The sequence below is a fragment of the Mastigoproctus giganteus genome, chromosome 1 (assembly GCF_048544385.1).
Source record: "Mastigoproctus giganteus isolate SK-2022 chromosome 1, ASM4854438v1, whole genome shotgun sequence".
In the NCBI taxonomy this organism is placed as follows: domain Eukaryota; kingdom Metazoa; phylum Arthropoda; class Arachnida; order Uropygi; family Thelyphonidae; genus Mastigoproctus; species Mastigoproctus giganteus.
The window spans coordinates 145,217,091-145,244,475 of NC_143575.1; the positions used below are offsets into that span (position 1 = coordinate 145,217,091).

Genomic DNA, 27,385 nt, shown 5'->3' on the forward strand with positions numbered 1-27,385 from the left:
TGCCTACTCTACAGCCACTGCAATTTGCAGAACTTAAGCCTCTCTTGGTAAGAGGATCCCTTCCTTCCCCTCACCAATCTTGTTGCCCTTCTCTGTACATGCTCAAGCAAATCTACATCCTTCCTAAAATGAGGCCTCCAGACCTGTACACAGTACCCAAGGTGTGGCCTGACCATTGCCTTGTACAGAGGGACAATCACCTCCTTTTCCCTGCTAGCAAAATTCCTATATATCATTGACAAAACCCCATGACCTGCCCTGGAAGCCTGTCTGCATTGCTCAGAAAACTTCATATCTGACTGCACAATTACTCCCAAGACTTTTATTTTCTACCACCTTAAGTGTAGTACCACACAGTTGGTACGTTTCTCTGGGGTTACTTCTCCCCATATGCAGTACTTTGCATTTGTCAATGTTAAACTTCAGTTGCCATTTCTCAGCCCATTTGCCCAAATGCTCTAGATCATCTGCAAACTTCAATATTAACCCCGATATACCTTCAATCAATATCATTGATAAATAAAGAAAACAACAGTGGACCCAACACCGAACCCTGTGGAACTCCACTAATAACATTAGTCCATGAAGAGCAGCACCCATTAATTATCACCCTCTGTCTTCTCCCACTCAACCATCCTTTTATCCATTGTAGCAACTTACCCTTAATACCATTCTGCTCCAATTTGTACAATAGTCTTCCATGCGCAACAGTGTCAAAAGCTTTCCTGAAATCCAAATATATGATATCAAAATTATTTTTTGCATCCAGTTCCTTTGTAACCACATCATAATATCCTATCAAATTTGTCAGACAAGACGTTCCCTTAACAAACCTATTCTGTGTTTGAATTATTGCTGCAGTCTTGTCTAGATGATCCTGCAATGCATCTTTAACCATTGACTCCATTATTTTACCCGGAACAGAAGTTAAACTAACTGGTCTGTAATTACTCGTGTCACCCTTCGATCCCCCTTTGTGAATTGGGGATACATTTGCACATCTCCAGTTCCGTGGGGATCTCCCCTGAGTCCAAGGATGCTCTCATAATTATGGCTAAGGGTTTGCTTAGTTGCTTTGCCGCCTCCTCTAATATAACTGGATAGATCCCATCCACCCCAGGTGCCTTTCTTATGTTTAACTTCAATTTCTCCTACACTTTGCTCTCAGTTATTACAAAATCATTAAGCACCCTGCTACAATTTGATAACCTTCTGCCATTTTCAAAATTTAATAACTCCTCATGTGTGAATGTAGATGCAAAATACTCATTCAGTTTGTTTGCTATCTGAGCAGGATCAAACCGAACCATCGATATGAAGTGGACCAATCAGATTCATCCCCTTCCTTTAAGAGTTTATATAAGTAAAGAAATCCTTGCTGTTTTTCTTAGCATCTTTTGCCAAAGATGTTTTGTAATCTGCCTTCGCCTGCCTAACCTCCTTTGTGCGGATCATGCTGCTAAACATCCTGATAATGGATCTTCCTGCCATCAAAAAGTGCCATACACTGATTATAGATCCATTATTAGAACAGCATGTTGGAATCAATGGGCTGAACTGTGGCAAATTCAAGTCAATAATAAACTATTCCAGATTAAAAAAAACCTCAACTGTGGACTTCTAGTCTCATAAGAAACAGGCAAAAAGTCATTTTGGCAAGACTCTGAATCGGTCATTCATATATAACTGTTGTATAGTTTTTGCTTAGGGGAGAGAGAATCCTCCTCAGTGTTCCTTCTGCCAATGCCAATTAACAATCAAACATATTTTCATAGAGTGTCCTCAATATGCAAGTATCCGGAAATCCAGTTTTCATTCTCTAGCTAACTTTCAGGAATCTTTAACTTTACAACACATATTTGGCAATTGTACAGATTTCAAAGCTCTGTTTCAATACTTGACACGCATAAATATATATAATCGTCTCTGATAACTATAATATAAAATATTTAGTCATAAGTTAATGATGAACAGGCACGATATGGCCCAGGAGGCCCTTCTGCTAAAAAATCGTTATAAACACAGACTCTTGATGAACCCGTTTAAGTTGCTGACAAACTGAATAGATATTTTGTATCTGCATTCACACACGAGACTTCTTTAGGGAAGTGGGTGTCAGAAGTATATCAAACTAAATAATTTTGTAATAACTGAGAGGAAGGTGGAAGAGATTGTTGTCGAAGTTAAACATAAAAAGGCAAAGTTTCTATGCTTTCTTTTATAGGGCCATTTATAGTCTGTGAGATTTGTGTAATTACTGCACACATAACAAAGTTGTCTGATGGATTAATGTACTTCGTACGAAAAACTAGAAAATGAACAAAAGTTTAGTAATTAGTTAAAATGTTAATTCAACCTTTCCCCCCCCCCCCACACACACTCTTCTAATTCTGCCTTATTAACTTGTCTTGGTGGTTTCCTTTTTATAGTAATGTGATGTGCAAGGACTAGATGTGAATAATATTAAAATTAATAGTGGCAAATAATGCAAGGAAGCAGTCTTATATATCACGTCAAAAAAAAAAAAAAAAAAAAAGTAGTGTGTGTGTGTGTGTGTGTGTGTGTGACGAGCATGCGTGGTAGATGATTTTATGTGTAATATCCTTCGCATTTCTTTTAGGTATTTTGATTTGTAAATATTTTATTGATTAGCATTAGAGGCATTTGATGCAAGAAAGCAAGCTTATGCAGCATCAGCCAAAAAAATAAATAAATAAATAAAATAAAATAATAATAATAATAATAAATGAATAAATAAAAATAACCACTTCCACTTCACCCCTCTGTTCGTTCGAAATACCTGTCCAGCTGAGCCTTAAACTTATTTAGGCTATCAACTTCCACGACAAGAGATGGAAGTCTGTTCCACCAACCAACTACCCGCTGGCTAAAGCCAAATTTCGACATGTCTATCCTACATCTGTCTTTCCTCAATTTGAATTTATGCCCTCTCAGGTGATTATTCTGAGCAAGAGGAAGAATCCCATCAGCATTGAGCATGCTCAAACCATTCAAGGCTTTATACACCTCTATCAGATCACCTCGCTGGTGCCTAGTCTCCAGACACTGTAATTTGCAAAACTTAAGCCGTTCTTCGTAAGAGCACCCCTTTGTTCCATTCACTAATCTTGTTGCCCTTCTCTGTACTCGTTCCAGCATCTCTACATCCTTCTTGAAATGAGGCCTCCGGACCTGTATACAGTACTCTAGGTGTGGTCTGACCATTGCCTTATACAAGGGAATAATCACCTCCTTATCCCTGCTAGAAAAATTCCTATATATCATTGACAATACACCATGAGCCTCTTGCAGCCCGTCCGCACTGCTCAGAAAACTTCATATCTGCCTGCACAACCACCCCCAGGTCCCTTTCATTCTCTATCACTGTCGATGTAGTACCACAGAGTTGATACGTTGCTCAGGGTTGCTGTTTCCCATATGTAGTACTTTACATTTGTCAATGTTAAACTTCATTTGCCACCTCTCAGCCCATCTGCTCAACCTTTCCAGATTCTGTTGCAGTAGCATAGTGTCAGTAGTGTCCTTGCCAACCCTGCCAACCTTCGTATCGTCTGCAAACTTGGACATTAAGCTTGATATACCATAATCAATATCATTTATAAATACAGAAAACAATAATGGACCCAATACTGAACCCTGAGGGACTCTACTAATAACACTAGTCCACGATGAGCAGTGTCCATTGATTACCACTCTCTGTCTTCTCCCCCTCAACCACACCTTTCTCCATAGCAGCAATTTGCCTCCAATGCCACACTGCTCCAATTTGTGCAGCAGTCTTCCATGTGCAACAGTATCAAAAGCCTTTCTAAGATCCAAGTATATATTATATCAAAGTTATTCCCTGCATCCAGTTCTTTTGACTGCATCATAGTATCCAATCAAGTTGGTCAGGCAAGACTTCCCCTTAACAAAACCGTGCTGTGTCCGAGCTATAACTGAAGTCTTGTCTAGATGATCTTGCAGTGCTTCTTTAACCAGTGCCTCCATTAATTTTCCGGGAACAGAAGTTAAACTAACAGGGCTATAATTACTTGTGTCGCCCTTTGATCTTCCTTTGTGAATTGGGGTCACATTTGCACATCTCCGGTCCATGGGTACTTCCCCTGAGTCCAAGGAAGCTCTCATAATTATGGTTAAGGGTTTGCTTATTTGCTTTGCTGCCTCCTTTAATATAACTGGATAGATCCCATCCACCCCAGGTGCCTTTCTTGTGTTTATCTTCAACAATTTCTCCTCCACTTTACTCTCAGTTATTACAAGATTCTCTAGGTTACTGCTAGAGTTGAATACACCTCTGGCACTCCCCTCGCTGAATAACTCCTCATGTGTGAATATCGATGCAAAATATTCATTTAGTTTGTTAGCTACCTGAGCAGGATCATCAACAGTTGACCCATCGATATCAAGTGGACCAATCTGATTCATCCCCTTCCTTCTAGAGTTTACATAAGTAAAGAACTCTTTGCTGTTTTTCTTTGCATCCCTTGCCAAATATTTCTCGTAATTTGCCTTCGCCTGCCTAACCTCCTTTGTAACTTGGGTACAGATCAACTTGTATCTATCATAGGCTTCTGTGTCACGTGTTAATTTGTATGTATCCCATGCATTTTTCTTCTCTGCCATATGTCTCATTAGTTCATCTGACATCCATTTTGGCCTAAACCTTGAACAATATTTCTTAGGTGGTATGTAAAGCCTAGTAGCTTCCAAGATAAGTTCTTTGAATGCTTCCCATTTTGAATTTGCTGTTGGTAACATCATCAGTTGGTCCCACTGTATAGAATTTAAATACTGTCTCAGTCCATTGTAGTCGCCTTTACGAAAGCAATAACCCTTCCCTTTACCCCTAATGGTACTTACCTCTTTGAGTAAATCCGACTTCAGCACACTGTGATCACTGCCACCTAGTGGTTCATTTACCTACAGATTCTTAATGCATGAAGAATCACTACTGATAATCAAATCAAGAGTATTACTCCCTGTAGTTGCCTCCCGAACATGCTGATGTAGAAAACAATCATCCAACAAATCCACAAAAGCCTTGCTAGTGTGTGAGTGACCAGTCCCCAAATTCCAGCCAGTATCTGGGAAATTAAAATCCCCCATTATAAGACTCTCTGATTTACTGGCCCACTCTATTTCCCTGTACAGTTTCTTATTGTACTCATCAGAATCATTAGGCCTATAGAACACTCCTACTCTCAATTTTGATCTCCCAATGCTTATGTCACACCCAACTGACTCAACACTGCACTGTCCAGCGATGTCGACTGGCTTCACTTCCTTGGATTTTATGTACAGTAATACCCCGACTTAAGCTACCCCGACTTACGCGAACTCGGAGTTACGCGGTTCTTGATTTTTTCGTTTGGCAACGCTGCCGCCCACTATCTTCAAGGTCGTTTTTCATATGTTATCGATACACGGTGCGACGGCCGAGAATGAGAGCGAAAGATGAACAAAATTCAACTTTGCTGCTTTTATGTTTTTTATATCACTGAAGGGAAAAACACATTTCACCATAATAACGTAAAAACCAACACAATTCCAGCTATCGGTATAATCGCAAATGCAATTAGATCGAGTTTACTACCAGTTTATAACAGATTTCACTAGCAGAAACGCAACTGGATTTTTATTGTTTTATGGTAGTAACCCCTAGAAATGTGAGGTGTTAATAGTGTATCTCTGCCTTTATGGTGTTGTTTATTCAGTTGCTACATGCACGCAGCTTTGTTTATGCGTATCAAGCGTGCCTCCTCGTTTTGTAATTGCGCTTTATTTCCTAAAAATGAGTAAAATACTTAATTAAAAGGTGTGAAAAGGAAGCGTCCTGGTGAAGACACTGCAGATTCAGAGAGAAAAAGAAAAGCAATTATCGATAAACAGAGGCGGACTGGATCAAAAATTCTTACCCGGGAAAATTTATAGTGGCCTCATACTATGGTTTATGGCCAAAATCACACTGGCCCACCGGGGTTTCCCCGGTAAGGCTTATGGCCAGTCCGCCTCTGTCGATAGAGAAAAAATATGAAATTGTGAAACGCTTTGAGTGAAATGAAAGACCATGTGATATTGCACGTGCTACAGGCCTAAATGAAGCAACGGCGAAAAGCACATGACAATTGCAAACTTGACAGGTTGAAAATTGAAAAGGGCTCAATTGTAAAGGGCTTAAAAATTTTAGAAAACAGACTCCAACGAAGAATGCGTTATAGCTACAAAGCAAGGAATAAAAAAATTATTAGCTTGCTACGAAGAAATTCTGCGTGAAAAAAAGGCGCTGTGTCGTCAGACGAATTTGTTAGATTTTATGAAGCCATCGACATCGAAATAACTTTTTAACGTAAGTCATTTGTTTTTTTAATACATATTTTGTATTAATATGTATAAAGAACTGCAATTTTATTAATATTTTTCTTCTAAACTAGTGTTTTTGTTAGTCCTTGGTCCCAATTAAGCAAAATTTATATGTATTTATATGCAAAGTTGTACCCCGACTTATGCGAATTCGACTTACGCGATTTTCGTCGGACCCACCTATCGCGTAACTTTGGGGTATTACTGTATTTCGTAACTAATAGCATAACCCCTCCTCCCTTGCTATCCTGTCTATCCTTTCTGTAGACATTGCACTTCCCAAATTCCAGTTCTGCATTCCTTATATCTGTGTGACACCACGTCTCTGAAATCCCCACAATATCTGCCTTTGATGTTTTGAGCAATACCTGAAATTCATCAAATTTATTTACTAAACTCCTAACATTGGTGTACACGCAAGTATACAAGCACCTGTTCTTTTTCTTAGCTACCCTAACACAACCAATGTGTTTACTTGTACCCCAATGATTCCAAGCAGTCTCTGAAATATCCTGCATCTTATTTTCCAGGCTGTGGCTCATTCCAATAGAAGCAGTGCAAGAATCACTTTCACCTCTGCCAGTGGCTACTGTTAATCTATTAGTCCTTGTATCCCCCCCAATCTTTTGCAGTTTTCCGACCCATTTAACACTGCCTCGATAGCATCAGCAAACATTCTTGCACCCTTTCTATTTAAGTATATCCCATCCCTGTAGAAACAGTCTCTCCTGTTAACAAGTACAGACCAGGCTGAAAAAAATTCTACCCCTTGAGCGTTGCACAATCTTTCCAGGGCCGAATTGATCGACAGGGCTCTCATCATATACTCCCTCCTATCGTGTCTGGGCAGAATTGCAGACACTTTCAAATTCAATCCTAATTCACGGCTTTTTTTCAACAGTGACCTGTACTTGTTAAGTAATTCCGCCGGTCTCCTACTCTTAATATCATTAGTGCCAACGTGTACAACTATATCACCTTTTGTGCCCTTAAAAGATGATATCCGCTCTACAATGTCATCAACCTTTGCCCCTGGCAGACAAAGTCTGGTCCTCTTCCACCTATCCTTTTTACAAAGCATGTTTCCCGTTTCCCTGACAATACAGTCACCAACAACTACTACTTCCTTTGGGACCAGCGCATTCTGCCTTGGGGGCTGCTGCTGTGTTGCGTGATGACCAAGTGCAAGCTCTGGCATTGGTTGTGGGCAGCTGAGAGCTTGATGGGCCCCTCACTTTTAATCCTTCGACCGCATCCACCTTTCATTCACAAATTTCCATAATTTCAGCTGGAAGACAAGATACAATGATTTATGATAACTAAAGTAAGAGACGTATACTTGCGATTACAATGTATTGAAGTGTCTCTGGAAAACAGCATCGATTAAGGTATCTGATACTGTAGTTGAAATTGTGGGATTAGTGTTTAGAGTTAGATTGAATGTTTCTTGCAGGAAATGATTAACAGTTTAGTTTCTTCCAATCCAAAGTTAATATCGAAATCACCACTCATGAACATGAGTATTTTATGTAAATCTTTAACAGCACTGCACCTTGAATTGAGTATAGCAGCAAAATGAAATGAATGAAGTCTGTTGTATCACTTGGCTGTTGGGTAACAAGCAGTCTGCTGTACATATATCACCAACGAGCCAAAAGCTGATACTTGAACCAGTCGTTTTTTGATAGATGACATCTAAATATGGCATAACATTGTGTACCTCATCCATCTTGTTGTGATATATTGCGACTGCAGTCCGTTTAGTTTCACACTTGAATTTAACCATGCAATCGAAGTTTGAGATGCTGACATGCTCGTTATTGTCTAACCAAGTCTCAGATAGCAGCGGGATTTGGCATTACTGTGTAAGAGTGTCAGTGAGGTTGGTGTGGTGCACCTGTAGGCTTTGGCAGATAAGTGAGAGGACTGAGAGTTCCTTCCTATCGTGGATGAATTCGACAAGCTGTCCTCTTGGTAGCCAATTAGTCGAGAGCCTGGCAAACTCGTTTCGTAAATCAGTGGTTGATGTAGTGTTTCTCGGGCCTATGGTAGAATATCTTGTCACTGGTCAGTGAGATGATGTAAAGTCCTTTAGTGTCAGTTACATGCAACAGAGCAACGTAAACCAGCTGCTGTTCATGCCCCTTTTCATACTTTTAAACCACTGTTGAATGTGCTGCCTTGTGAGTTGTGTATCATCATTGCACAAGCTAGTATGAGAGAAAAGTGATTTCTTTTGGCAGTTGTTCAATGATATACTTGCAGTTCGTCTTGCAAGCTGCATGGCTACAGGATTGGTGTTTGCTCGCTGCCTTCTTGCAAGTTAACTTTCCAATCTTAGGCGAGGCGGTAAATTCGAGCCACAATCATATCTGTTGCTCTTCGTTGTAATCAATCTTGGATAATTTGCCCATCAGTAACGTTCACATTGGTAGTGACGATATACAACTTTCCAATAGCCAGTGGGAGCTTGTAGAGTAATCTGCCAGTGTGGATAACTGACATTTTATTGTTTCTGGTGAATATGTGCTTCTTGCTCTGCATTCATGCAGCCCACAAAGTTGTCCTGTGTGATGGATTCCACTTTCTCCTTTGCGGCACTGTGGATCATGTGGTTGTACTCTTTGACAGGATTATTTTGCAAGTAGAGTCGTTTACAATTTGGGCAGAGACAAACCACTTCCTCCTGAGCAAAGAAATGTGATAAGTTCTTGCTCATTCTCATAGCTCTATTACCGATTTCGGTTAACATAGAAGATAACGTTCCATTTGACTGGCACTTAATTTGATCAAGCTCGTAGTATTTGAGGCCATGCCAGAGGGTGGGGCCAGTGATGTGCTGTTTTTTTTTTTATTTTTATTTATAGACTAGGGTCACACGAAGCGGACGCAGCTGACATAAGTCCCCGAAGCTCATTTCGACATTTCCAGTTATCTGTTTTTATTTTATAAGTGGATGTCTTGAGGGCAGTGGGCACATTGGTCTATCGCAATGGCAGCCTTACCAGTTGAAAGGCATATATATTGTAGGCATTACAATACCCGTCTATATTGCTGAAGCTCAGTTATATATTTCCATCAAGAGGCGAATCACAAATGTTTTGCCACAACCAGCTTGATCAGTCCAGAATATCTGAATCAGTTTGCATTTGGGAGATAACAGACTCCAAATTACAATCTTTTGCTTGTCATTGGCCATTCTCATTATGTTAAAAAAGGCATCGGTTTGTTGTTGCATTTCTTTTCAATTGTCGCAAGTCGGTTCAGCGTAGCGAGCTTTAGATCCTCTTTCATCTCACTCTCTGGATAATTGTAAATGTCTCAAAAGTATCTTCTCGCAGTCACATAACAAGGCTATACAGGTATTACAACATGCTGCATCGGGGTTGTCATTGTCTTGACACATCACCTTACAAATTTCCATCGATTTGTGAATGTCTTCTTCTGATTCATGCAATTTATGCTGTTCTAGTATAAGCTCTTCATTGTCATCATAGATCTTGACATATGCCAACTCTGACAGTATCTCTGCTTCCTCGTTTCAAAATCGAATGTGCAGCGTTACCATTTTGTGCTTGTACTCAATGTGAACCTGAGCCATGTCATAGTTTTTAATAGCATATTATGCATGGATACCGTTATTTCTTGCAGATCCCATTAGCATTGCATGTGTAATATACGACAAAGCATGACAGAGTGATATGATCCAAGTGTGATCTCTTCTTGTATTTGTAAAACCAATTCTCTTTCCATATGTCACAAGAATCCTCCACAAGGTTTTCCTCGTTCATCCCTTTGTTAGACTTCCTTACACTCTGTCGCTCAATCAGCCAAACTGCGAGAATGTAACCTACCAGTGCGGAGCTCTCTGACATGGGCTAACATAGCAAATACCAGGCAACTTCTTGACTCGTGATCTCACCGCAGTCGAGCATGTCAATGGGTAGTTTTCTTGTGAATTCAACAATGTCGAACTCTGGGTGCTTGTTCATGATTGTGATGATCTGTCGCTGTAAATTGCCCATCCATCGGATTGTCTTGTTCACATACTCAACTACATGTGCAGCGCAAGAGTATTCCTCCCTGATGAATTGGATGACAGTGTTTGATTTCAAAATGTTACAGATGAACAGCTTAAATTGATTGTGCCACTTCTCACTCAATTGACATTTGAGAAATACCTTGGACTGATTTATGCGAGCTCTGAGCATATCCAGTAGAAGTTTATATTCATAGGAATTTACATCGTTCTCCTTGCAGAAGGCATCATTGTCGGCATAATCATTTATCCTCTAGATGTTAACACATCTTGTAGTAGGCGGCGTATTTTACTTTGCGTCCGTCTGTCTTAGGCATGAATGATGCCTTGAATTGACACGTCTGTCATTTATCCAGCGTTATTTTCTTGTAAAACATGAATTTATGTTTGTGAGTTTGAAGCTTGATGCTCTACAAATCCTCGCTAGCGGAGACAGACACTAACTTATTGGTTATTGCAATGGCATCTTCTTTGTTCTCACCCAAAGGGTCTTTGAGAGCATTATTTTGCCACAGAAAAATATGCATGTGTGGACTACTGCGATGTTGAAATTCTATGCATTTCAAAAAGTTGACCACATAAAATTGACCAAACAGGCTATTTCATTTCGACTGCAATATGTTCTTAATTACATCCACAATCTTGAAGTATGTCACACACGTTACAGCGTCTTTATTCACTACCATCACCTTTTGCATGAAGTTCATGTCGCTCGTATCGTCCTCACTAATATCACACACGTTATTTTGTAACTTGTACAAAGCTGAAGCAAGTGCGGCCAACTGATTTCATTCGCACCCAGAGTCAAGAACGCTAGTTTTACCAAATTGTCTGATTGTAGCAAATATATCGCGCTTATGTTGAGCTGCATAGTAGGTCGAGTTTGGAATTGTCCTATTAATGTTTGGATTGAAATTGCTTGCGGGTCAGTTTACTATCTTTACCTATTAGTAAATTAATAAGAGGAGTTTACCTCAATATAGTACGTGGAACACTTCCGTATGATACCCTCCAGAAATTAAAACGGAAAAAACGAAAAAATCGACAACTTACCGGTACATTAAAGTAAAATATAAATAATTAAAGTAAAATATAAATAATTAAATAATCAATTTAACACAATTCAAAACAATTAAAATTCAAATTGTTTTGAATTGTGTTAAATTGATTATTTAATTATTTATATTTTACTTTAATTATTTATATTTTACTTTAATGTACCGGTAAGTTGTCGATTTTTTCATTTTTTCCGTTTTAATTTCTGGAGGGTATCATACGGAAGTGTTCCACGTACTATATTGAGGTAAACTCCTCTTATTAATTTACTAATATTATTATCAACATAGAACATATTGAGTATTACAGCTCTGATTCATACTATCTTTACCTATGTATTTGAAATCCACCATCAAAGAGTCTCTTTCTCATTATCTTCGTTGCTATGTAAAGGAGATGATATGGAGTAACAGTGCATTGGGCAGATCGCTCACTCATTGCCATAATGAACGGAGTCACACAAAAATTCTCTCTGAACATTTTGAATCGTCCAAGATAAATGCTGGGAAAGGACAATTCCTCTGAGTGCTCATCAAACAGTAAGTTCTGCGGTATATATGTTTCTCCTTGGGCGATTCTAAAATACTTATTGTTGCTCCACAACAACATTTGCTGTTGGGTGATGGGACTTTCCTTGATTGGAACCACTTCACTCATATCGTCTTTAGACAAATTCATTTTCGTTTGACTGTCATCAAAGAATTACTGATCTATCGTGATTTGATACAATTGATAGAACGGTGTGTTAACCAAATACTGAAGCCATGCTTTAACCACTTGCTTTCTGATTTAACCCGATGAAACAGTTGGACTTGTATTTTCCTGTGTGTTATATGCTTGTTTATACAATGATTGTCTTCAATCTCCCTTAGCAAGCAATGGACCATCGTGTTGACTGAAACAGGCCCATTGATCACTTGGTCCAGAATGCCGTATGTCTCAGGCACCTTATCTGCATGAACCTCTCTGTCGCTAAATCCAACTTCAGTAAATGCGATGGATTTTCTGGGTAGACAAAGCCATTTGACGTAGCACTGGAATGGTGTTGTTCTTAAGTGATCCTCTACGGCTATTACACACAAGGATTGCGTCGACATCAACATCGGGAAATGCAGTGCATATCTTTAGCAGCTGGTTTCTTTGTGTCATTTTGGAACCATAGACAATCGCAAATGTAGCATACAGAACAGAAATCATTTTTCACAAATCTCCTTTAAAACTCTCAACGTGCATTCTTGTGTAAATAGTAGTTGGCATAAGGAAGAGGAGCTTGATCTTTTAAACTCACCTGCTCCGCATTTGGAGAAATGTTCCGATGTGTACTCACTTTGGGTACATCATTGTTAGATGGAGCAGCATTGCTGGTTGAAGGCGCTGCTAAATCCAGTGCTTGATTTTCTGTTTGTCTTTTAAACCATTTCGATAGTCTTTTTCATTCTCTTGCATTCATTGCTGCCTTTGTCTTTATTTTCTTAGGTCTTGTCGCTTTCATTCTTGCTTGATACTCTTGAGAATGCTCTGCACTTGACTTCAGCATCGTTGAACACCTTTACCAAAATTATTGATGTGAAAATTTCTATAAAAAAAAAAAAGGTAAAGTGCAGCCATTATCAACCCACTGCAGGATGGAAGCCTCCTCAACAATTCATGCTGAGGGAAATGGACCATAATCTGCCACGCTGGTCCAGTGCGGGTTGGCAGATCGACCGTATTCAGCAGTCAGGGGCTTGAACCCCGGTCTACTCAAAGAGCGTGTGCTACTGCACTCCCGCTCCCTAACAATGATGTGTAATGAAAATGCAAGACAAAAAAAGAAATTGTTTACAAATATTTGTATTGTTGCAATCATACTATTCAACAAATGGCTACAATCAAATGAGTAATTAGGCTATTGGCTTGGATTTGACTAACCAATTCCAAGCCAAGGATGTTTTCGCATAAAATAAAACATTTTTCGTGCCTACAAGGCGCACACGCACACACACACACACACACACAGTGTTTTTTTTTTTTGTTTGTTTGTTTGTGTTTCTAATACAATTTGAGATATCGTAGCGGTCGTGAAAAATATGTCATACACTCTAATCACACTTCTAGTGAGTGCTCGGCACAGACTAGTGGTGGTGAGCGCCTCTGGCGGAAGCCACGGATTTACTTGGTTGAAATTTATGTAGGTGCCCCCAAGGATCTGTATACACCCCCCTCTAATAATCTATCTAATTCTTTAAATTTATTGTAATCGATTCACAGTAATTGCTTGTTTGTTCCGACAATCAATTACCATAGCTTAATGCAAATATTCGCGTAACTATCCTCTTTCAATTTGTTTAAATTTTTGTAGGTCCCCAAGGATGTTTAGGATCAAAAAAAAATTCTTACAAGTTCAGTTTTTTAGCATTGAGCAGTGCTGGAACAAGGTATTTTCGCACCCCGGGCAGAAAGATTTTCCGGTGCCCCGTTTACTAAGGATATATATATATATATATATATATTATATGATTTGTAAAATTTGATGGTCCTTAAAGAATGGTGCCCTGGGCAAGGGCCCTTCTAGCCAGTGCCTTAATCCAGCACTGGCATTGAGAAGTAGTTTTTTGTTGTTATTAAGTTTAATTAAAAATGTTTGTTTTGTAATTTGACAGAATAAATCCTTATTCAAAATTAAATTTACAGTATTTCGATTTTCCTTAAACATACAACTAATTTTTCCTTAGTGCTGATTGAATTTTGAAATTGAATATTTTGCCCTTGAATGTTATCCTTAATTAGATTATATAGGAAATTAAATTCTTCTTTTCCATTCATAAGTACATCTTAAAATGATTTTCATCTTCTTCTAAGTCCTGCAGTAAATGATGGAATTTGCCTTTTTCTGTTCTTTTCCAGTTTGTAGTGTATCTATTGTGTACTCTCTTTTGATTTCTCGGCTATGGTAGCTATAAGAAGAGCACATGCATTTTCTAAATCTTCAAAATCTGAAGAAGAGGATGAGCTGTGGCAATTCATTTCGCTTCAGCTTTCCACAAAGAGGATAACATATATACAATGTTACACTAGGGTTGCTAGACGTACCCCATTTCAGGGTATAATACCCCTTTTTTTAAAATTTGAAATGGGGTATTTGAAAAAAAAGGAGATATCATAAAACACCCTGTTTAGATGATTATTTAGGAAGAAAGAATTAACTAACGATAAAGTTGTTGTTGAAATGCACCCTTAAAGACTCAAAAAATGACATTCTATTCTATTTACAAAGCAGGTTATAGAATATTTATATTATGCTTACCTTTTGTAACCTTTTGCATTCTACTTGACTGCTTTTTTATTTCATTGTAAAGTTTTAAGGAAGTACGTAATACAGTAAAAATTATTAATTTTGTTTTTTCTTTGCCTCACTCAAATGCAATGAGTGAGCGAGTATTTAGCTTAATGTTTAACGCATAGAAAAAGGATAGAAATAAATTAGACCTAAAGAATGTTGAAGGAGAACTGTTGATGAAAACCAATCACAATATGTGATTGGTTTTCATCAACCAAGGGCAAAGAATTTTATGCGTATGCACTAAAAAATGAAAAAACAGGTAAAGAAAATTTGCTCGAATGAAATGTATTGCTACGTAAATGTTTTCTTTTTGATAAAATAAATCAGGTTTATTGAATATGTATTGTAAACAATTATGTAAAACATTTGATGTTGATATTTATAAAAGTTTCCTTTAGTATTTATAACTCTTGCAGTAAAATTTTCCAAATTAAGCGAATTAAAGCACAGGCTATAATTCGCTTAATAAGAAATAAAATATTTGTTATTAAAATTATTCGTTTTTTTTTTTTTTTTTTTTTTAAGATATAATGCGAGTACCCCAAAACGAGAAATGAATGCCCCAAACATAAGTAGGAGTACTCCAAGATCAAATTTTTAATCTGGTCAACCTATGTTACAGTGATATGACAAGATTCCCTTGATGTGATAATAGTGTGTTTCTGCAAATCTACAAAGAAAGACTACAAAGTCCTTCTTTGTAGTCCTGTTGTTTGTTGTTTGGTCTTTTTTCCACCACTACATTTATCACCTTTAAATGTAAGTGTTTTATCCAGTAGCAGTTTAAAGTAGAGTCCAGATTCATTAGCATTAAAGATGTCATTGCGGTCGTATGTCAGCAAAGCATTTAAAACGATTTTCCTTCCATTCCTTTGTAGTGTCAATGTCCACAGCTACACTTTCACCACACACTTTTTTTGGAACCATCTTAAATTTCTGGAACCATCCATCTGAATTTTTAAATTCTTTAATATCCATTCGATGCGCAAATATTTCAGCCTTAGCTTTTAAAAGATTGTCATCTACAGGAATGTTTTTTCCATGCACCTTCATTAGCAATTCTAAAAGTACCTTTTCAAGATCCGAATACTTTGCCTTTTGTGCCCGAATCCTACCTGGTGCAGCAGATTTCTCTAAACTTTCGATCTTTTTCTGATCTTTCAGAATAGTGAACAGAGTACTCTTAGAAATGTGAAACTGTTTGGCATCAGTCTTAGAATGCACACCATTATCTACAGCTTGCAAAATCCTATTTTTATCTGCGATTGGCAAATCTGTCTGCTTTCTTGGGACCATACCAATAAACACACACACACACTAACTAATGAATAGAACTTCTAAATGCTGTTCATTTCATTACCGAACTGCTAGAAAAGAGCATGGGAAATCTTAACAAATGAGTTCTCATAGTCAGGCTGCAATTACTTTAATATATTTGAAGCATTATGTCATTTATAAATGCGAATTTTTTAATATAAAAGTAAAAATTCAGATTAAGAGGGGAAAAATTATGTTTATCGAGAAATCCTTTTATTTTCAAGGTCGTTATATTGAATATAATATAACGTTAGGTTAATGAGAAATTGGCCGGGACCTACCAGATAAGACGTTATAACATGTTGGGATGTTAAAAAGAGGGTTACTATAAAGAGCTTTGACTGTATTATTAATTTTACATGGTATCAAGTTTGAATAGCAAAGCTTAATAACTATAATTAATACCACTTTTACGTGGTATATAAGTGGTATTAATTATAGTAATAATCTTAATGGAAAACAACCACTTAATGTTGTTCCCTAACTATATTTCTTTCTTAAATAATTTAATCAAAACTTTAACACTTTTGATTAAATTATCAGCATTACAAAGGTGATTACCAGAATTTTACGGTCCGACTAACAGTACACCAGTGTATTTCTGCACGTCAACATCATTAAGGGATTATGGATTACTATACCTATTGCTGTGTTATAGTTGTATAATTGTAGATAGTGAAAACCTAACACTACAATAAATAAGAAAAGATATTTTGTATTCGAGTTAGATTTTCATATTGAATGTTAAACGTAAAACATATTTTATTAATGGTGGTGCCTATTTTAGGCTGCATCTGTGGCAAGTGCCTCGCTTGCGCACCCCTAGCACCCTGCAAAAAGGATCTATTGTGCCCTTTCAATGATTATCAAATATTTTCTTGATAATCATAGAGATAAAGAGGTCATAATACGTACTTAAAAAATAATATTGAACTTGAACGAATCCAAAGGTGGCCAACCCACTTGGTGCAATTTTCAAAAGTGTGTCCATATGAGGAAAAGACTTTAAATATGTATACTGCACAGCGTTGAAACTGGGTACTTTAGCAGAAACATGGTCTGTAAGTCTGAGGGAATATTAAAATGATTATTCATCATCATCATCATCAGCCATTTTCAATCCACTGCAGGATGAAAGCCTCTCCAGCAACTTTCCAGTTCCTTCTGTTTTGAGTACTGGCCATCCATTTTCTACTCAAAAACTCATGAATTTCATCTGTCCATCTCCACCTTTGTCTTCCAGGTTTTCTTCTAGCTCCTCTTGGGTACCATTCTGTTATTTTCTTAGTCCATCTGTCATCATGTCTTCGGGCTATGTGTCCTGCCCAAGGCCATTTTAGTTCTTTAGTTTTGATAAGAATGTCCTTTACTTGAGTTTGCTGCCTAATCCATGTGTTTCTCTTCTTATCTAACAGTCTGATTCCCAATATAATTCGTTCCATTCTTCGCTGTGTAGTTCTTAGCTTCTCTTCCATTCTTTTGGTGAGTGCCCAAGTTTCACTTCCATAAGTCATGGTGGGGAGTATACATTGATTTATTATTTTACGTTTCAGACAAACTGGGATATTGCTCTTCAGTATGTGACTATATTTCCTGAATGCTATCCATCCAAAATTTATTCTTCTCTTGACTTCCAGCCATTTATCATTATTACAACTAATAACTTGTCCCAGATAAGTATATGACTCCACCTTTTCAATTACTGCTCCTTCAGTCATTATTTCCCTTTCCGTGGCATACTTGTTCATCATAATAAAACACGCCTGCGTGCTCTGGATTCATAATTTATTTTATTTTTGTTACACAGAGCATTAAATTTTAATGCTCTGTGTAACAAAAATAAAATAAATACTTGTTCATCATTACTTTCGTTTTAGTCATATTCATCTTTACTCCAAAATCCTTACTAACTGTGCATAACTGATTAAGATTTTCCTCTAATTCTTTGGGATCGTGGCTTATGACCACAATGTCATCTGCAAATCGTAAATGGTTTAGGTACTCTCCGTTCACATTGACTCCTTTCTGCGACCAGTCTAATCTTCTGAAAGCTTCCTCAAGGGCAGCAGTAAACAGCTTCGGAGATATTGTGTCTCCTTGTCGAACTCCTTTCTCGATTTTAAATTTGCTACTCTCTTTGTCTAGTCTAATAAAGGATGTAGCACTCTCATATATTTTCTTCAAAATCATAATATATGGAGTATCTATGCCTTGTCTTTCCAGTGCCCGAAACATTGCCTTATGCTGTATGGAGTCAAATGCTTTTTCATAATCCACAAATGCCAGGCATAATGGTGTTTTATATTCATTTGCTTTCTCCATTAGCTGTGATATTACATGAAGGTGATCCATAGTTGAGAATCCTGTCCTAAAGCCAGCTTGCTCTTTCGGTTGATTCTCATCAAGTATTCTTTCTAATCTGTTACTAATGACCCTTGTGAACAACTTGTAGATATGGGATAACAAGCTAATTGGTCTATAATTTCCAATTTCTGATTTATCTCCTTTCTTATGCAGCAAAACTATGATTGCATTATTCCACTGCTTAGGCATCGCACCTTTTCTAATGCACTTTGTGAAGAGCCTTGCCAGTTTTTGTGTTATGTCTCTTCCTCCCAATTTTAACAACTCTACAGTAACTTCATCTTCTCCCGGGGCTTTCTGATTCTTCATTTTCTTCAATGCATGTTCTACCTCATCAGGAATAATATTGGGTATGTCGTATGTGTTGCTACTTTGCAATCCATCTTCCCCACTGCTGGTATCATTCCCTCGCTCCTTGTATAATTCTCTATAGTAGTCTTCTGCTATTTGAATTATGCCTTCTCTGCTGTTTATAAGTACACCATCGCTATTCTTCAGTTTCAGTATCATTTGTCTTTCTGTATTACTGCTCATGGCTGCTGATTTAAATCCTTTGTTTTCCCTTAATGCTTGTTCTACTTTTCTTGTGTTAAATCTTCTTATGTCCTCTCTGAGTCTCTTTCTAATGGCTTTGCATAACTCAGTATACTCAATTTTCTCCCTGTCATTGTTTTTCTTGCTCTTCATTTGTCGTCTTTGGTTCATCATGACAAGTGTTTCTTGACTAATTTTTTCTTCTTTGGATTTCTTTTTCCCTATAGGTTTCTTGGGCTTTATCACTTTCAGAAAGTTGTAATATTCCTCGTCTTGGTCCTGCTCTTGGTCCTGAGCAGTCTGCAGAAGCTCAAACTTGTTCTTAAGTTCCAGTACATACTGCTTTTTCTCCTCTTCTGTTATCTCAAAGACCTTTGTATTATTTACTCGAGTCAGTTTTTTCCTTTCCTTTCCTACATTTATATCAAGTGTACATCTTACCATTCTGTGATCACTTCCAACATTTACCTTATTCAGGATGGTAACATCATTCACAACATATCTTCTGTTAGTGAGGATGAAGTCGATTTCATTAGTTGTTAATCCATTTGGACTCTTCCATGTCCACATTCTGTTCACCCTTTTCTTGAAAAAAGTGTTCATTACTGACAATCCTTGAGATTCTGCAAATTCCACAAGTCTTTCACCTCTTTTATTTCTTTCACCAATTCCAAAATTTCCTATAGTTCCTCTTTCTGCGCTGTTTTGCCTTTTTCCAACCTTAGCATTGAAGTCCCCCATAATAATAGTGTAGTGGGTTTTCTGCTCCTCTAGAAGACACTCAATTTCAGTGTACATTTCTTCAACCTCTTCATCATCATGGCTCGATGTTGGTGCATAAATCATTATAATCTTTAGCTTGTACCTCTTAGAAATCTTGAGTATTAGTCTTGACACCCTTGGTGATGTACTTTTGAATTCCAAAATGTTGTTTTTAAAATCTTTATGGACCAGAAACCCAACTCCACCTTCACTCCTTTCACTGTTTCCTTTGGTGTACAGCAGATTTCCACTTGATAAACTTATAAGTGATTCATTTCTTGATTATTATTATAACAGTGCAAATTTCACCATTATAAATTCATTTTATACTTATAAATTTGCACTTTTACAAATTATGCCAAAACTAGTGCAATAAATTCAAATTATGGAAAAATAGGCTTTGATTGGAATGGAGAAAGCTTATTTTAGCAGCAAGTTTTAATTACCTTGATACGTAGTTGAGGCTGGCATCTTGGTAAAGTTCAAAGGTTAGCTGGATGAGTATGTACATGAGGAGAGGAACAGGTAAGAAGGATTTTATTTTATTTTGCTGGTGTGAAACCTAGGTCTTATTTGTACCATATGACTACTACATAACAAGTTGATACATTTATTTCTGACTTAGAAGCGTAAAATTTGATTGCCATTCATTTAGCAGCTTTTGTTTCCCTCCTTACAGTTGCCTGAAGGTGCCAATGTTCCAGCTTTAGGTTTGTCAAATAAGGCAGTATTTGAAAAAGATATTGAGATTTCAATCAAAGAAAAATACAAACATCCTAAGGACCAGTATCCAGACTTTTATTTTGTTCCTGTTACTCTTGAATGTAAGATTTTATTCCTTATTCTTGCAAGTAAAATATTACATGCATATGCATTTAGCTTTTTTTATATACAGCTAGGCCTCGCATAACGCGATTTTCAGTTAACGCTATTTGAAAAATTATACCACTTTTCACTTTACACGATGCAGATTTCCAGTTAACGCGATCTCTTTTTTTATGCAATAGTCGAAAAAGATTTGAATCGCGTGTTAAGCTTACCACGAGTTGTACGGTCAATAAACAAACGTTTGCCTGCTGCCCGCCTTGGTGTGTTCCATCAACCATCGGAAGAAGAAGTGTTACTTGTTTGTCTCCTGCTAATAAAGTCAATGCACACTTACATAAAAATTCAAATTTTTAAATGAGCCAGGTGAAAATGTTACCACGAAGGAGATAACGGTAAAAGAATTAGATGAAATCTTTCGTATCGCAGAGAACCAAACAAAAGGTTTGATGTTCTCTGCGATATTTATTTCGCCAGGGCCCAGAGAAGATTGTTGTCGGCTATTGGAAATTGATTGATGAAAAGAGAAAGTCAACACTGTTCAAATATTTTCGCAACAGTAATTTCTTCATTGTGTATTTTATGTCAGAGGTTCCCAAACTTTCTCGGTTCATGGCGCCCTTAGTGTCTGAGTAATTTTTTCAAGGCGCACCCAGACCTAAAGAAATACCTAACAGTTCTGTTTAGTAGGTAGGTCCAAACAACTTAATAAGAAATCTGAAACTGTGAACTACCTCGAGCTAGTAGTTCACGCGGTGTCCAACAGATGTCGAGTATCACTGTGTTTCCCTCGAAAATTTAAAATATTCCGCGGCGCACAGTTTGGGAACCGCTGTTATATGCAATAAACATTTAATTCCATAATTATTTTCATTATCTTTTACATTGTATACAGTTAAAAAGTTATTTAATAGGTATTTTCAAAATTCTTTATGGACATTAAAAATAAAATAAATTTTCTGTTTATACCCCGGCACGACAACCAAGTCAGTAGAGTTTACAATAAATTGTCAATACAAATATTTATCGTATTTAGTAGTCACGGGCTTGAACCCCGGTCCACTCAAGGAACATGTGCTATGCACTCTTGCTCCTGACCACTGGGCTAAGTCAGGCCTTTATGGACATTCCAGAAGGTCAAGGACCAATTATAATTTTTCCTATTGATTATTATATTTGATTCCCGCGTTTCCGTTTTGCACGATGAGCTCGCGGGATGAATTAATCGCATTAATCGAGGCGAGCCTGTACTTCCTCATGAGCCAAAATATTATGACCAACCCTGTATCCATGAGTGGACACACCCCAACCCACAGAACCTAGCAGTTATTTCACTGACCAGCACAGAATATAAAGTGATGGCACAGCTAGTGCCTGCCATTACAAAGCCCATGCAATGTGGAAAGGGAAGGATCCAAAGAGTTTGAGCAGGGAATGGGTTGTGGTTCTAGGAAGGTGGGCCAGCCTCTCAGCACAGCAGGCATTGTCAGTTGTTTAGGGGCTGCCATAGCAAAGGTGTGGCAAGAATGTTCCAAAGAGGGATACACAACCGCCCAAAGTGTCAGGATGAGGAGACCACCACTGGCTGACAGTAAAAGTGAACATCAGTTGGCACGTACTATCTAGAACAACAGATGACTCTTGATCCCTCAGTTAATTGCACACTACAACCAGGACACAGAAAGAAACATTTCTGAGCACACCATCCTGCAGATTGGCCTACAGGGTAGGTCACCATAGTGGACATAATTCATGAACATTAGTCCACTCAAGAAGAATTTCTGGTCTGATGAATCAAGGTTCCATGGTTGGGTGTGTATTTAACAGTGAGCATGTGAACAGCTGCAACTTGACCACACATTTGGATGAAAACAGGCCAGCAGCAATGGTATCATGGTATGGAGGATGTTTTCGTAGACCTCATTGGGTCCCCCCCACTCTTACCTACTGAACACATCCTCACTGCTAGCTGCTACCTGGCCTTGCGTCAGACCAAGTTTTTGCTATGTATCTGGATGACACACAAATGTCGAATTCTTTCAACAAGGCAATGCCTCTATTCTGCAGAAATGGTTTAAGGACCATGTGCTCTGCTGACCAACAAATTCCCCCGGAATAACGTCATTGAACATATGTGGGATGTTGGGGAATGCTGAACTCCAAGTTGTTCTTCTGTCAAGCCAGTCCAGAATACCTAAGAACACTATCTTCTGTGGTTTCATGGAGTTGATGCCATACCAGGTGCAAGCAGACACCCAACACGCTATTAGATAGGTAGTCACCATTTTGGCTCATGAATGTATTTCTAAAAATGTAAATGATTTATATTAATTCTAATGAATATGTAAAAATCAGTAATAATGTTAGTAATGTGAAGCTAATTTTTTTTTTTTTTTTGCCCTGTATATTATTTGTGTTGTAATTTTTTGAGCAGTTTCCCCTTGTGATAATTGTTTACAGCTCCTCCAACAGAAGAATTGCTCTTACAAAACACTCTGTGGCCAGAGATTCGAAAGCTGTACGGTCATGTCTATGAAGTATTTTGTGTAGCTGCTAATCACAAAGGCAATATTGTGGCTTCAGCTTGTAAGGTGAGTGTATAGTACCAAAGATCTTTACCCTAAGTGAATTAAGTCTCAATGCATGTTTAATTATTCATGTATGCATAAATAATTAAATATCACCAAGTCTTGTGAAAAAGAATATGCCGAGATAGTGCCTTTAATGGTATAATCGTGTTACTGTTGGCTTTGTTTTTCCATACTCTGACCTTAAATAAAAATATAGAGAAAATTTTGTGGAAAAATCTTGATTTTTGTCACTTAATATCTGTGGAAAAGACCATTTTCAAATCATGTCAGTGGTGTGAAGAGGCCATTTAAGTGGAGTTGAGTTAGCCAGTGTCTAGTGGAAGATTTCCTCTGGATGTTTTATTTTCAAAAGGACAAACCAATCGTAGAATACATGTTAGCTCACAAATACATTACACTGATGTCTCATATCCTGAATGGCTGTGGTGTTCTGATTAAAGATAATAAACAGACTTATTTAACCTCTGCACATTTTCGAACTGAATAATTCCTCCTAGGTAATTCACTCAACCACACAAGTAGTTCATCTGTTTTTAAAACAGTAACCAAAAAACTAAACTGAGAAACCCTTTTCTTAAAATTTTTAAAATAAATACACTTACTGCACTAGTCTGCACTTCAGAACTTAATATCCGATTGCACAATTACCCCCAGGTCTTTTTCATTCTCCACTACTCTGAGTGTGGTACCACACAGCTGGTATGTGAATCTGGAATTGCTGCTCCTCATACGCAGTACCTTGCACTTGTCAATATTAAACTTCAGTTGCTACTTACTGTGTTCACTGTAGTCGCCTTTATGAAAGCAAACCCTTGCCTTTTATAGTATTTACATCTTTAAGTAAATTCCACGTCAATACATTTGATCACTGCCACCTAGTGGGTCTTTTATCTGCAAATTATTTATGCAGGGAGGATAACAGCTGACAATCAAATCAAGTATTGCTTCTGTTGTTGTTTCTCTAACATACTGCTCTAGAAAAGTCATCTGACAAATGTCTTGCTATTGTATGAGTGACTAACTCACAAGGTCCAGTCAGTATATGGGAAGTTGAAGTCCTCCATTATAAGACATTCTAATTTACTGGCCCAAGTCTGTACAGTTGTTCATGATACTCATCACAGTCATTAGGCCTATAACACACTCCTACCCTCATTTTTGGTTTCCTAGTGCTTATTTCAAGCCAAACCGAGCCAATGTTGCACTGGCCACCCATTCCCAATAGATGCACTTCCCTATGTTTTATGTGATTGTTAAGTAAGAGCATGAAAGTCAAGTAACAAATAAATTCACCAGCTTAATCAGAGAATCACAAATAATAACTACACTACTAAGATTAAATCAAAAATTACAAAAAAATAATTTTTAAGCAATAAAGAAAGTTCCACTTAGGGGCTCACAAGAAATTGATTCCAATACTAAGCAAATTATTTTATTAATTAAAAAATCCAGCACTTGCACATTAAATGTATAATGCTTTTGGTCATTTTCTGTTGTAAAATTTAAGTGAGAAATTACTTATGTTGGCCACCACGGAATTTCTCATGGAATAAATTATAATAGATGCTCTCTTTGTTATCTAGAATGAATTTACATTAACTAGATAATGTATATTAACATTTCAACAACTACATTATGCTATTCATCTGTGTAGGCTAAAAATTAAGATTAACTAAAATAATGTAAAGATTTTTCCAATTCAGCAAAAAATTAAAAATAAATTATGGGAACACTGCAGGCGAATGTGGCTTTTACAGTAATACTCTGTAAGTTATGGTATTTTTATGGAGTGAAAACTTTAATTCCAGATTGCTCTGTCAGGGGCAGTGTTACACAACCGAAGTTCAGTTTAATTTATTAGTATTATTGTTATAGCAGTTGTTAATTTATTTCGATAGTTAAAAAACATTTGGAGAAAGATTTATAATATCATATTTGCATTTTAGGCAGCAAAGACAGAACATGCTGTTATAATACTCTGGGATACCTCATCTTGGCAACAACTGGGTCAGTTAGTCTCCCATAGTTTAACTGCTACCCAACTTGCTTTTTCTCCTAATGATAAGTTTCTGCTCTCTGTATCACGTGACAGGACTTGGTCCTTGTTTCAGTTAACATCCGGAGAAGGTAAATTGATAATGTTTCCCTATATTCAGTTGAATTCTATTCCATTTATTATTTGAAAACATTTTAGTGATAATGACTTTTTATAGCTCTGTGGTTAATATCAAAGTCTCTAGAAGCACAGTTTTACATGAATATGTTTTTCTTAAATAAATCTATTCATATTATTGATTGTGTGGCCATTTATGTAGTCTGATCAAAGCCATTGATTAGGCTTACTTGAGTTTGGTGAGTAGTGATGAAATGTCAGCAGTTTATCCAGGCTGAAAGTTAATTCTAGAGAGACTAGTGGAACACTGACAGAATCCTAGATGTCCAGGATTCTGTCAGTGTTTATGGTGAAATTTAGTCTCCTTCACTGTAAAGCTAATTTTAGTGCTCTGAAATGATGAGCAAGAGGAGGATTAAATTCTTTAAGATGCTAATATCTGCCAGGCTAGTAAAGAAATTGGCATGTTATGAATTTGAGGTAGCATAATGCTGTCTAGAGATTGGCAGCATACCGAATTCCAGGAAATATATGTATGCAATGGGTGGCCAGAAAATAAGTTTTAAAAATTTGAAATTATTACAAATCATAATATGAGCAATGCAAGGTAACTGTACTTCTATCCTACTACCCATTGACATACTTAAAAAAAGTAAGAGATAACCTCAATCTTTTTTGTGCAATGCTTCCAGTCAATTTTCTCCCAAATGTGACAAATAAAATAAGATGAAAAAAATAAAATAATGAATTCCTTCACTCATAGAGATACGACCAAATCCGATGCGCAACGGAATCGAAAGCCGAGAGCCCTAACTCGACCCCAAAACATCAAACCACCGCAGCAAGACCATGAGTGCGAGAAGACATTGTGTCAGAATAAATAGTTAAAACTGCTTCCAATAATAAATAATTAAAGTCACAATTAAAAAGATTAAAAACACGATTAAAATTAAAAGGATTAAAAGTTACAATTTGAATCTTGCTGCGGTAGTTTGGTAGTTTGGTGTTTTGGGGTCGAGTTGAGGCTTTCGATTCCGTTGCGCATCGGATTTGGTCGTATCTCTATGAGTGAAGGAATTCATTATTTTATTTTTTTCATCTTATTTTATTTGTCACATTTGGGAGAGAATTGACTGGAAGCATTCCACGAAAAAAATTGAGGTAATCTCTTACTTTTTTTTTAATATATTAAAAAATCGTGGAAGTTATTGGGTCCTGTAGCTCTGGGTTTTTTACTAATTGACATGGTCTATACAAAGGCCTAGACATATAACATATAATGGACAAGTTTTTCTACTTCATGTTGACAGAAGGCCACATTCGTTTTGCTCATCCATCATCATTTAAAAAATGTGTTTCCAGTGCATTTCTTCAGTGATGAAAAAAAAATTCCAACTGTCAAGTACTACATCAGAGATATAAGCAGATACTCCGACATTGAAGTGCACCTTAGGGAAGCCATTGCCGTATTCGTTTAATTGCTGTGTGTAAATGTCAGTGTTGCACAGTTACTCACTACTATATTGTTCTGTCTGTGTGCATGTGCATAAGGTCTACGAGCAAAGTGGCTTTGTGGTCTAAAAACAGCATCCGTCATTTTGTCAGTAAAAACTTCAGCCTTGACCTTTTTTTGTTTGTGGAAAGCCAGGGTGTTTCCATTTCATGGTGACCCATTTTATTTATTTATGAATCCATGTGTTGTCTTTTGTGACAATACAATTGAGAAATTCTTGACCAGTAAGCAGAATAATGTTTCAGAAATGACAGAATGCAAGCCATTCATTTGTTCTTGTGGTTTAGTACTCAAGGGCCCCAGAGATATTTTTAAACTCTAATTGGTATTAATCATCATATTTTAGCCATCTGCTTCCCAACACCAGGCACATGTTTATTCTGAAAGTCACTCATTCTCTTTCTAAAAATGTATTTCTGCATCTGTCCTGCAACCATCTTTTTTCTAATTTAAATTTATGTTGATGTCCCCGGCGCCTCCGTAGCAAGGTGGGAAGGAGCAGCAGTGCGTAGCACATGCTTCTTGATTAGACCGGGGTTCGAGCCCGTCACCACCAAATATGGAG

General features: G+C 37.3%; 1 protein-coding gene across 1 annotated transcript in view; it reads left to right on the top strand.

The window, feature by feature from the left end:
• Window positions 1-27,385, top strand: part of Elp2 (elongator complex protein 2) — a 407,540-nt gene that overhangs the window by 256,187 nt on the left and 123,968 nt on the right. The window contains exons 13-15 of the mRNA XM_090382492.1: window positions 20,458-20,602; window positions 23,064-23,194; window positions 25,141-25,321. Coding sequence (XP_090238618.1) covers window positions 20,458-20,602; window positions 23,064-23,194; window positions 25,141-25,321 — 457 coding nt within the window. The remainder of the gene's footprint in view (window positions 1-20,457; window positions 20,603-23,063; window positions 23,195-25,140; window positions 25,322-27,385) is intronic.